The sequence below is a fragment of the Epinephelus lanceolatus genome, chromosome 9 (assembly GCF_041903045.1).
Source record: "Epinephelus lanceolatus isolate andai-2023 chromosome 9, ASM4190304v1, whole genome shotgun sequence".
NCBI classification, from domain to species: domain Eukaryota; kingdom Metazoa; phylum Chordata; class Actinopteri; order Perciformes; family Serranidae; genus Epinephelus; species Epinephelus lanceolatus.
Genome location: NC_135742.1, coordinates 46,911,399 through 46,924,888, shown reverse-complemented (window position 1 = coordinate 46,924,888; position 13,490 = coordinate 46,911,399). Strand labels below are relative to the sequence as shown.

The window sequence follows — 13,490 nt, the reverse complement described above, 5'->3', positions numbered from 1 at the left end:
TCACTGGTTACAAGTAAAAGTCAAGTATTTAAAACTGTGTAAGTACCTGCATCAGAATGTACATCAAGTACCAAAAGTACTAATTTTGCAGAATAATATCAATTATATATATTATTATAATTACTGATGCATTAATGTGTTCATCTCTTTAATAAAGGTGGAGCTCGTTTTAATGACTTCATAGACTGCTTGGTAGCTTGTATTGTTAAAAATACTGAAATAAATGCTACTGTACTGTGTGCAGGGTGAAGATCCCTGATTAAAATGAGCATTACCTTCTGATTAAAAGGCCATTTGAGGAGTGCGTCACTGTGTCCTCTCATCACCACAAAGAACAGAGACAGGTGGGTGCCACGGCCTGTCCCGTCACCATTCAGATAGATTCGCAGGCACATCTTGTAGCCGTACTTACTGGTATAAAAAGCTGGAAAACATAATGCACCACAAAGTGTGATGATGCCTTTTATTCACTGCAAGAAGTGGAAATCCTTAATCAGACAGATGCCTCATCATTGTCTGGATTATAACTCATATGGGTGTCATCATATGAAGCTGTTACCAGGAGAGAACATCGCAGGGGCTCGGCCGGCTACAGCATCCTGCCTCTTCTTGGTGAAATCTGAGATCTTCCAGACAAAGATGCCGTCATATGTGGCTGCAGACATCTCCCTCATTTTACCCTCCATCTCCACAATAGACAGGTCCCTCAGACTCACCGTCCTCTCAAGCTGACGAACCTGCAGCACAGTTACACATGAATAAGACTGTGCATGATTTTCCTAAAAAACATTGGGGCACATTCACAAACAGTGCGTATGCACAAATCTGTACTTGCGTACAACCATTTTAGTAGAAATCCTGTATCATTTTCTAACCAGAATTTTTGCGTACTCTGCTACCAAATGTACTGTAAATGTACAAACTGCCTCAGTCCATGTGCACAAAGGATGAAGGCTCGGCTGTTTTAGAAAATGTAAACACACACCTTTTAACTACATGCAGAGCATATTAAAATGGCATTTTTTACAAAAGGCTTTAATAGACAACAATATTTAAAACCATTAATTTACTAATGCAGGCACTTTCATCCTCAGCCTTTCAACCTCATCAGTTATTCCCATAATTTAAATATCCCTCTCTAAAAACAGAGTCTCCCAGTCCTAGTCGTATGTGAATGTCTATATTGACATGTTACAGTTTTGGTTTTCATTGTTTTTATTGAATCTGCCTGTCGGCTAATGATGTCTACTCCCACCAATTTTTAGAGCCATGAAATTATTATTAGGTCTGTTGTTGTTATCATCATCATCATCATCATCATTATTAATATTATTATTATTATTATTGTTATCAACAAAGTATATAAAAAATTGTGATCTACCTCCAAGCAGCTGTTAAGATGCCATATCTAATCTTGCTAGAAGATATTGTGCCTTTAGGAGAGAGTGCAGCAGAGACCAACATGTTTGAAGAGAGTGACGAACGTCTTATCAGCTGTTTCTGACTGCCAAGACATGTACAGACACTTGCTGATGGTCCAACACTGGTGTGTCAGGGCCTAATATGTGCATAGAAACAACTCTCTCCATGAAACACCTCTGGGCAAACTGATTTCCTTATATCCACCTTATTTTCAAACACGGAAGTTTTTTTTTGTGCGTGACTTCCGGTCAGCCGCTTTCCCTCTTGCTTTATCTTACCGGAGCTAACGGTGCAAGCTAATTTTTTTCAGTTTTCAGTTGTTTATGTTAGGCAATCAGTTAGTTAGTTAGTTAGTCTGTGTATTTTATATAGATAACTGTGCCCACGTTTCCGTTATAACGGAAATTTATTCCCTCTAAACGCGAATAAATCGCACGTCAATCAAAAACTATGAACCAAAAAAGCACAATCTATCCCAAGTGAGACAAACTGCTTGATCCCCATCTCCAGTGTACCAGCAGAGAACCTGCAGAACCGAATCAGCGAAAAAACACACACAGGCTACACAGCCTCTCTACCTGAGCAGGTGAAGCTGCAGCTCGCACCCTCGACACACAGACACACAGACGGTGCTTCTGCATGCCGGCCAAACGTGTGCGCAACTGTGAGAAATAAATATGTGAGGTGTATGCTGCTTTTCTATCTTTTTTTTCCTCTTCTTTCTTTCTTTCTTTCTGTCAGCGACATACACTCATAACACAGGACGGGTTGTTTTTATTGACTGAGTTGATTATTAAGCCATAGTGATGTGCGGATCGGCTCTGATAGCACCTGAATCAGCATGTACGCATCAACCATCCAGCTGTTACAATATGATTGAGCTAGCACAGCAGTTTTGTGTTGCTATGTGTGGTATTTATTCAGTTTTGGGAAATCAGGATATCTAGAAAGCATCAGTGGCTGCAGCTGACAGGGACAGCTAACGTTAACACTAGCAGCAAAGCTAACATCAGGATCGTCATCCGTTAAAAGCCTCCCGTTGTCGGATACGACATGAAACTACTCCAGTTAGCTCAATCATGTTGTAACTAAGACATCCGCTGGAGAAAATATTTTTTTCACGGGCCACTTTGTGAGTTTAGTGAGTTATTACAGACACGGCTAACGGCTAACAGCTAACGGTTAGCCCAGCTAATCTACGATAACCATGTTATTAATTACACACAGAGAAAATACTAATGTTTGTTCAGTCATTGTGTTTATAGACTTTACAAACATCAGATTAGTCTAAACGGTGATATAGTGACGTGAAAAATGTGAGATATACATATATATATATATATATATACATATATATATGTATAGCTAAACTCAACAAGGTAAACAAGGTGATTCCCATTTACACAGTGGTCAAGAGTGCTGGACCGGAAGTGTCGCACAAAAAACTGGAAGCTGGCTGCGTTCTGTTTTGCCTCCGTGTTTCCGTGAAAAATAAGGTGAATAGAGAAATGGGGGCGTGACAGCATGCCAACTGACCCTTTGCTAAGCCCCGCCCCTTTGTAATGGTCCAACAAGCTGTCGGAGTAAGCATGGAGCCCACACTGTAAGTAACTGCACTCCCTGAAGAAATATTATCATATTTTTGAAAAACTGAAACAGTGATTCCAGAGAGAAGCAGACAGAGGGGTCTACAGTCTGTGTTTGAAGGATATATCCAGGATGTCAAACTGACTCAGCAGCAACAACAGGTTAAAAAGACAAAGACAGTTAGAAGCTAAAGCTGAACTATAGGCTACAGATCACAGCGTAAAAGTGAACCACCACATCACTGCTGATCGCTACAGAAGACGAAAAATATAAAGGGAAACTTTGCCGATATTGAACCAGCTGTGTGGCATCACAGTTTGAACAGATGAGTGTTTGGCTTTGCCCCCGTGCCGCTGCCAGCACCCGGACCTCCGCCGCTGGACAAGCAGGGATCTCCGGGGGAAGTCAAACAACATTCATCTGCGCACAATGCGATGACACACAGCTGGTTGAATATCAGCAAAGTTTCCCCACTTCCCTTCACTGGTTCTTGTACAGCAGGGTCAGTCTTTTTTCCCTGTTATAATCATTAACAAGCAAAAGCAGCATGAGTATGCATTCAGTAGGCTATATCTTCATGAGCTAGCTTGCTAACCACTGGTGTAATTTTTAGTGGGGACGGTGGGGTCGTGTCCACACCAATACCCAGCGAGCGCTGAAATGTCCCCACCAATAATTTGGTACACAAACAGTTAACCACTAGTTGTGCCTCATATACCGCTACAATGCTTGTGACAGGATTCCCAATCCAATCCAAGCAAGTTTAGCTCAAAGCCCCGCCCTTGAATGAAAAACTACGTTTTCATTGACTGAGATGTCCTCCACTTTGGGAGCTCGAGCTCTGTGCAGTGTGCACTTCTTGTCAGAGGCAGGCAGAGCTGAGCTGCTACAGAAGTTAGCATAAGTTATCAATCTTCGCTAATTACATCACTATACTAAATTTTATATTATATATATTCATCAAACCTACTACTTATCCTATTTCTATATATTAATAAAATCCTATCATCACCTCAGATATACTCAGAACATTTTAATTATGCTCGTCATTAATTAGCCGCCAGTTTAGCTAGTGCTAGCTAGTTTATTTTGCTCAATGTAGCCTTCCAGCCATCAGTAGCCCACTTGATCCAACGTCAAGAGGTGGACGTCATTGGATCCCTCTTTCCCTGCATAATCTAGCTAGCTAACTGCTATTGTCGTTATAAGAACAGAGTTGGACTCGGGCTACAAAGTTTCCTCCATTTTGTTGTTATGGAAGTAGCCTAGCCAGCCTAGTAGCTAACTAGTATTGCCTGTGTGCATGTTTCATCCAGATGGCAGCCAAAATAGCAGCCATAAGAAGAAAGGTGGACATAAGGAGCTATTTCAGAAGAGTAAGTCGGCTTTAAAGAAAATGTTTTCTCATTTGATAGAATCAACAATAATCATAGGCTAATAATAATAGCCTACTTAACTAAGCTATTGCCTGGCTACATGTTTTTCCTCACTGTTAATATGCCATGTATCAACATGCAGGTGACAGAAGCAGTGCCAGGCACTAGTGCAGGCAGAGGAGAGGGAAGTGGAGCGGCAGGGACAGGGTCACAGTTGAGCTAGAATGACTTGGTGATATGTTAGTTAGGCTAGATATAGTACTCTATTGTGACAAATGTTAGGCTGATGATTTATTGTATAACAATGGTTCATCAATGTTGATGTGTGTTTGAATTGAGAGCTTTGAACAGGCAAAGTCTCACTGCTCATATGACATGGATCCATGTGCAGGTGACAGAAGCAGTGGTGCCAGGCACTAGCGCAGGCAGAGGAGAGGAAGGTGGAGAGGCAGGGACAGGGACACAGGTGAGCTAGAATAATAATGACTTGGTGATAGTAGTTAGTATTTAGATTTAGTATTGTGACAAATGTTGATCTGATGATCTGGTTGGTTCATCACTGTCTGTTTGAAATGGGAATTTTGAATAGGCACGTTTCACTGGTCACATGCCATGCATCAATGTGTTATTTTATCAGTCAGCAGTCTCAGAAGCAGTCCTGACAGGTACTACCACAAACAGAGCAGGAGAGGAAGAGTCACAGGTGAGGCCCAGGCTTATAAGTTACAAGTAAATGTAGATATTACTATACTAGTATATAAACAAGTGGTAACTAGCATCATCAATGTGTAGATCTACATCTATGTAATTCTAAATACATATTTTTCCACATGTAGTTACAGTAGTGGATAGAGTGGTTGACACTGTTCACTGACATCACTCTCACTGCTACTCTCTGTTGCTGTCTTCTCCATCTGGAGCAGTTTCTTTTGATAAACACAACAGTAAAGGCTACAATTAGCCACTCTATCAACTAACTACATGTGTAAATACATAGATGTATTTAGATAGAATTACATAGATCTACACACTGATGATGCTAGTCACCACTTGTTTATATACTAGTATAGTAATATCTACATTTACTTGTAACTTAAAAGCCTGGGCCTCACCTGTGACTCTTCTTCTCCTGCCCTGTTTGTGCCAATATCTGGCAGAACTGCTTCTGAGACTGTTGACAGATAAAATAACACATTGATGCATGCCACGTGACCAGCGAAATGTGCCTATTCAAAGAACCCGTCATTAAGATAATCTGATCTGACTGTACAGCTTAAAACTGTATTTATGCGTTATTTTATTTTAGAAACACACAAGGCACAACATTTAATCCCAAATCCACAAAACCAGCCTGAAAATGAAGGAAATCTGAAATGATTGCATTAGAGTCAATGGAGCATGGGTGTATTGTTGTCGGACCCTGGTCTGAGCCGGCCCGATGCTACGTCATGATTGGCCAGTCCGCATCCAGGGGCGGGACTTAGCAAAGGGTCAATTGCAGATATAGGGCACGGGCCTGTCAGTTTAGAATGATTCTGATTTACTAACATAAATATTGTGGTAAGAACTAAATCCGCCGGTGTGCACATATCATGAATCTGATTTTGCGTGCAGCTTATTTTATGCACAGAGTAAAAATATTTCGATGCACATATTAGTGAATGAGGCCCATGTTAAAGACTCATAAAGCAGTAATCCCTCTCAATTATGACTAATGACCCATTCTCAGTGTGTGGTGGTGTATTTGTGTACAGATGCTCTGCCCTCTACCTGGATTTTCTTATTTACTTCATATACTCTCTCTCTCTCTTGTGTCCTATTACTGCATCTTGCTAACTCAGCCATTCTGGATGTCACTAACTCGGCTTCTTCTCCGGAGCCTTTGTGCTCCACTATCTCTCAGGTTAACTCGTATTGCAGCAGTGCCTGGATAGTGTGACGTGTGTGGTTGTGCTGCTGCCGTGGTCCTGCCAGATGCCTCCTGCTGCTGTTATCATTAGTCATACTTCTACTGTTATTATACACATATGATTATTGTCACATATGTATGCTATCAGATATTAATATATACTTTCAACATATTGTACCACAGTAGCCAGAACTATAATTATAATATTATTACTTTCATTAATGTTGTTGTAAGCTACTGTCATGACCGTCTGTCCTGCATCTCTCTCAATCTCTGTCTCTGTCTCTCTTTGTCTCTCTTTCTGTCTCATTGTGTCATACAGATTACTGTTAATTTATTATGCTGATCTGTTCTGTACAACATCTATTGCACGTCTGTCCGTCCTGGAAGAGGGATCCCTCCTCAGTTGCTCTTCCTGAGGTTTCTACTATTTTTTTCCCCCGTTAAAGGGTTTTTTTTGGGGAGTTTTTCCTTATCCGCTGTGAGGGTCCTAAGGACAGAGGGATGTAGTATGCTGTAAAGCCCTGTGAGGCAAATTGTGATTTGTGACATTGGGCTTTATAAATAAGATTGAATCGAAATTGAATACTGCTGTGTTTGGTACGTTCCTGGGCACAGAGCACAAGTGAGGTCGGGACTTTATAAGCGAAAGGCTTCCAATTCCATCTCCTAACCTGATGCAGCTTAACAGCCAAGCTGCTACCTCCCTGGACCCACATTTAACTAATAATTTATAGTGGTTTGTGAAAAGAAAATAGATGTAGGTGTATTCTGTTTGTCCTGATACAGTCATTAATATGAACCAGAGGAGGCGCAACAAAAATAAAGGGGTGAGCAATTCTACAACCACCCTGAATGCTAGCTCAACCACAGCTCATAAGGCAGATGCTGCTGCTGAGCAAAGCAGGGTGAGCAGGAAGAGTGGGTTGTCCTCTAGTCGGAAGGTCAGTGGTTCAATCCCCTGTTCCTCCACTTCACATGTCCAAGTATCCTTGGGCTAGATACTGAACCCCAAATTGCTCCCGATGGCTGTTTCTTTGGTGTGTGATTGTGTAAAACTGGTTACTGAGCAGCAGGTGGCACCTTGTAAGGTAGCTTTGGCCACCAGTGTGTGAATATGTGTGTGAATAGATGAATGTGACATGTAGTGTAAAAGTGCTATGAGTGCTCAGAAGACTAGAAAAGCACCATGCAAGTGCAGTCCATTTACCATTTACCAAAGAGTGAGCAACATGGAGGATCACAGTGCATGTGTGGACGGACTGCTAGCTTACATGATAGATGATAAACAATGGCATTTAGGAGCACACTGTGAGGACAATGAAAATCATTCAATAAGGTCCAATCTGTATGGAGCTAGAACAGTCTCAAAATGAATAAATGCACACAGAAATTAATAAATGCACAAAAAGGATTCACAAATGTATTTGGGGATTATATATATAGTCTATATGACTCAAAACACAAACACATTTTCAATGCACACAAAAATAAGTTTCATTCCATGTATAAGTAAAAGAAAATCCACATATAAAAATAAGATTTATAAACATATTTGTGATGCACACACAAATATTTCTTGTTTTAAATATGTGCAATTGAAATTCACAAATGTACACATGTAAGTATTTGCAATTTTCATCAAATACATATTTGGAGGTTGTTACATTGATATATGAACTGTTGAACCTGCATTTACAAAGTGCTTTAAATTTGTAAACTTCCCTGCATTTGTGTGTGTGAGTTTTGAGACTCCCTGACGTGACTCGATTCACAAATGCATTTTTTCTAAGAGGGGATTGTCTGCAGTCAATCAGATGTCTAACTCCTTTACAGCCAATCACATGAGTGCCTCCCCACAAGGGGTGTTATATGATGTCATTAAAGCGCGCGACTCCAGGTGGGAGTAAGGTGAAGCTGCAGTACCGGAGGCTGCAGCAACACGTTATAATTTCAAAAATAGGAGAAATTAATTAGTTATAGTAATTAGATTATAGTTAAAAGCCCAGGTTACGTTAGCATTGCCGGTCCTCTCCGCTCCTCTCACCCACACTTGAGCATCCATCTGGGGAAACACAGTGTCGGGACGCTCCGCTGTCCTGCTAGAGTTTGTTCTGTGTTATTTTTTTATTTTTTATTTTTTTTGTCTTAGCTCTTTAGAAACTACCATTATATCTTTTGCGCGACGGACACTTCATATAATACCATAACAATAAACTACTTATCGTGTTATGTCATCGTGTCATTTCTGTCTCTACATGGTCACGCGATAACAATTCTCCTCTACTCTCTGTATCGCGCACGGCGGAGTTCCGCCACACACATATGTGAGCACGCATTTTCCTGACCAAACTCAACCTGAGCCCGGCGCAGTTTGTTACGTGACATAGTTATTGTTTTGGACAGTGTGTAAATAACCATCAAAAGACTGCTGTGACGCAGAGACAAACACACTGCTTGCACAGCAGCGCAGTGGCACTGTATGCACACTCAGTTGGAGAGGAGCCTGTGTTGCGTTCAGGTGTTGTCACGTAAATAACAACTTCCAGCACTTAAATAGGTCATAGCACAAAACAGCAGCATGTCAAGTGACTTTTAACTTTTATTATGTTCAAAAAAATTGTATTTTCCTAACTCTTGAGACACCTCAAATGTAAGCTAGACAGACATTTCACCTGCTCATTACTGTGCACAAATGTAGGCTAACTATTTAATAAGAAAGTAGTATTTGGGTACAGCAAAACAATAAAAATAAACTTCAGATAATTGCAGCCTCCGCTCGGAAAATTAAACTGTCCTGAAACTACAGCCTCCGGTACTGCAGCTTCACCTTACTCCCACCTGGAGTTGCGTGCTTTGATGGCGTCCTATAACACCCCTCATGGGGAGGCACTCATGTGACAACAACAATAGCTATGTCACGTAACAAACTGCGCCGGGCTCAGGTCGTGCTCACCTGTGTGTGTGGTGGAACTCCGCCGTGTGCGATACAGAGAGTAGAGGAGAATTGTTAACACGTCACCATGTAGAGACAGAAATGACACGATCACATAACACAATAAGTAGTATATTGTTATGGTATTATATGAAGCGTCCGTCACGCAAAAGATAGAACAGTAGTTTCTAAAGAGCTAAGACAAATATAAAAAATAAAAAAATAAAAAAATAACAACACAGAACAAACTCTAGCAGGACAGCGGAGCGTCCCGACACTGTGTATCCCCGGATGGATGCTCAAGTGTGGGTGAGAGGAGCGGAGAGGACTGGCAATGTTAATGTAACCTGGGCTTTTAACTATAATCTAATTACTATTACTAATTCATTTCTCCTATTTTTGAAATTATAAGACGTTGCTGCAGCCTCCGGTACTGCAGCTTCACCTTACTCCCACCTGGAGTCGCGCGCTTTAATGACGTCATATAACACCCCTCGTGGGGAGGCACTCATGTGATTGGCTGTAAAGGAGTTAGACATCTGATTGGCTGCAGACAATCCCCTCTTAGAAAAAATGCATTTGAATCACGTCAGCGGAGTCTCAAAACTCACACACACAAATGCAGGGAAGTTTACAAATTAAAAGCACTTTGTAAATGCAGGTTCAACAGTTCATATATCAATGTAACAACCTCCAAATATGTATTTGATGAAAATTGCAAATACTTACATGTGTACATTTGTGAATTTCAATTGCACATATTTAAAACAAGAAATATTTGTGTGTGCATCACAAATATGTTTATAAATCTTATTTTTATATGTGGATTTTCTTTTACTTATACATGGAATGAAACTTATTTTTGTGTGCATTGAAAATGTGTTTGTGTTTTGAGTCACATATATATATATATATATACAAATACATTTGTGAATTTATTAATTTCTGTGTGCATTTATTCATTTTGAGACTGTTCTAGCTCCATACATTTGTGGCTCTATGGAGTGAAGGAAGTGACTGAGAGTGGTGAAAATATGCCAGAATTCACTTCAAAACTATTAGAGCGGCTCTAAAGCTAAGCAAAGAAGATGACCTCAATATCAAGCGTGCTCACAGGTTGCTTGCATCAAAACCCACAAGCCTAAATATAATATTTTTAATTATCACATTCCAACAAAGCAACGGACCCAGTATCAAGGTTGTACACACAGACTTGCAATTTGAAGGAAACTGTATCGCACTATCAATCAATCAATCAATCAATCAATTTTATTTATAAAGCCCACTATCACAAATCACAATTTGCCTCACAGGGCTTTACAACATACGACATCCCTTTGTCCTTAGGACCCTCGCAGCAGATAAGGAAAAACTCCCCCAAAAAAACCCTTTAACAGGGGGAAAAAAACAGTAAAAACCTCAGGAAGAGCAACTGAGGAGGGATCCCTCTTCCAGGATGGACAGATGTGCAATAGATGTCGTACAGAACAGATCAACATAATACATTAACAGTAATCCGTATGACACAATGAGACTACTACTACTACTACTACTACACTAGACCATGACTACTCTACCGCCCTGCAGTGGAGACACAAGGAGTATGAAGAAATCAAACATCAGCTGAAGAAGTGCAGGATCAAATTCTGGCATGGGAAGCCACAGAACAACTGAAGCATCTGGGCATCACCGCAAGGCTGTTGGAGGCAGAGCTCATGAAGAAGGAGTTTCATCAGCTGGGATAGAACCTCGATATGATGCACTAAATCTAATGCTTTAGGTTAAACTGCCTAAAGTGCAAAAAGCGGTACACTGATCATTTTCTCCTCTCTCTCCCTGATTTACATTCAATAAAGAACAGTGTCATGGTAATAAGGGCTGGACTTAAACATTGGCGTTTATTGCGTATTATTTAGTGAAGTAAAAATAGCGTGTGTGGGGAAATTCCACTTTCCGCAAAAAATCAAGGGAATCACTCAATTTCACATACCATATATCCCATATAGTCAGGTTCTAACAGTAATGGATAGGCCATTACTGTTAGAACCTGACTATATGGGATATAACAGTAATGGATAGGCTAGTAACCCCCTTTTAATTTAATACCATTTTTATTTACTTAAAATTATTTTTTGAAGGCCTGATGCCTTTTATAACATGGGTCTTGGGGAAACCACTAAAACTTGAACTTGAACAACTAGTGAAAACGTGACAGACCGTAAGCAGCATGCATCTAAGAGTAAGCTACAATACAGCACAGAAAAAAACAATGCAAATATAGCGTAGCGAAGCAGGCAAAGGTGGGGTTGCCTTTAACTTCAACTTTCACACTGTTGATACTGTTCACAAACAGTAGCTGCAAATTCCTGCATAGTATACCTTTAACAAGCTTTCTTTGAGTCTTCAGTGAGACCAAAACTGATGCTCCCTGCAAAGTAGAGTGCTGTAGTGTAATGTGACAAATGAGATGAGCAAACAACTGTTCAATCTTTAAGTAAAGATTCTATGAAGCTAACTGTAGGGTTAATATCAGCCTGGATAGAATTATAGTGCCACCCTTCACCATTAATATTTGCATTACATTGCTCAAGACATTTTCAGAGGTTTCATATTATGCTCTTTTGGAGAAAAGCGAGGTGGCAAAACAAGGAAAGTGTCACTAACTTCATTCTGATGTAGGCATCTGCAAATGAAGATCATTTTTATTTGTGGGTGAGGTGACCCTTTCAAATTCTCTTTTCATTCCTGATACCTTGACAATCTAAATTGCCTTTGGGATCATTGAGATTCAAACTTGATCTGGTGGACATCACAGCTGGACAGCAAAGGTTATATGTCATTTAGTCACCTTGTTGTTGAGGATCTCAATCTTGTCCTGGTCCAGTCTGTGTTGGCGGTTATAAGCCTCCATGGTGGTGCAGGAGCGCTCCATCTCTCTGTTGAGAACGCAGACAATATTCTCAAATGTGCTCACTTTGAGCTCCAGCTCCTGGCAGCGTTGGCTCAGCTCAGCCACCTTTGTTTTTTCACTCTGGAGCTGCAGCTCCAGGGCAGCACCCATGGTGCTGGGCAGTGGGGTGAAGGAGGTGGTCAGAGTCGGGGCACATGCACCCTGCATGGAAACCGCACCACCCCCACCCAACTGGCTCATCTTCACCTCCAGGTCCCTGAGGGACTGGTGGAGTTCTTGCAGCTTATGGCTGGCTGCTTCCAGGCTCTGGGGCTGAAGGCTCTCCAGGCTCACCTTGATGCCCATGATGAAATGCAGGAGCAAGTTGAGGTGTTCATAAGAACACTGTCGCTCATGGTCATGGATCCTCTCTTTCTCCACCTCCACTCAAAGAAAGACACAAGCGGAAACACATAAAGAACACAAACAACAGCCCTCGTCCATTCCATACAAAAAAAATTACATGATGTTTGCATGATGTTATGTGAAATTGTGCCACAGGAGAAGCAAAAAGTAAACACATTCAGCAAATAAATAATGGAGCTAATAATTTACATATATGTGCCACACAAATTATTCATCCCCACAGCTGCCATGCTTAATATAGAAAAAAGGAGAAAAAAAATATCCAAATGCATAAAAAAACTGCATATTAAGTTTTAAATTGAATGGAAACTAGCTACATGTAATGATTTGAAATAAACCTGAGTAGTGAAATCCTGTCAAAAACCATAAGATGAAGAAAAAAAACCCACTCCAAATTAATTCAAAATAATGATAATGAAAAGGACAATTTAAGGGAAAGAATATCCTTCAGAGTACAGAGAGGTCAATCATAAAAAATGAGGCACAGCTGTAAATCTGGCTCAAGAAGTGAATGACCTTCTGAAATGGTAAATGGACTAGCGCTTTTCTATTCTTCCAAACACTTTTATGCTTTTACACTACATGTCACGTTCAGCCTTTCACACACTCATCCACACACTGGTGGCAGAAGCAACCATACATGGTGCCACCTGCTACTCAGTAACCATTCACACACTCTCACACACCAATGGAACAGCCATCGGGAGCAATTTGGGGTTCAGGCTGTTTGACCATCCAACAACTATTTCCATCGGAGTATACTGGTGCTTTATTAGACCAGTTCCAGTTGCAGCTTTATGGCTGTTGAAACAAACTATAATTACGTTTGGGCTAGTGTATGTTTCAGAGTCTTTCACATGCCCTCTAGTCAGTGTTCATTTTGGCACCTGATTTTGATTTAGTTTTTGTCTCTCGCAGAAAATGTATGCTGGTTTTTGTCATATT

General features: G+C 40.7%; 1 protein-coding gene across 2 annotated transcripts in view; it reads right to left on the bottom strand.

The window, feature by feature from the left end:
• LOC117252396 (TNF receptor-associated factor 2-like) overlaps positions 1–13,490 on the bottom strand; it is a 180,044-nt gene that overhangs the window by 16,400 nt on the left and 150,154 nt on the right. For both annotated transcript variants that reach the window (XM_033619233.2, XM_078171015.1), the window contains 3 exons: positions 12,078–12,560; positions 560–737; positions 276–424 (listed from right to left, as the gene is read on the bottom strand). In XM_033619233.2, coding sequence (XP_033475124.1) covers positions 276–424; positions 560–737; positions 12,078–12,560 — 810 coding nt within the window. The remainder of the gene's footprint in view (positions 1–275; positions 425–559; positions 738–12,077; positions 12,561–13,490) is intronic.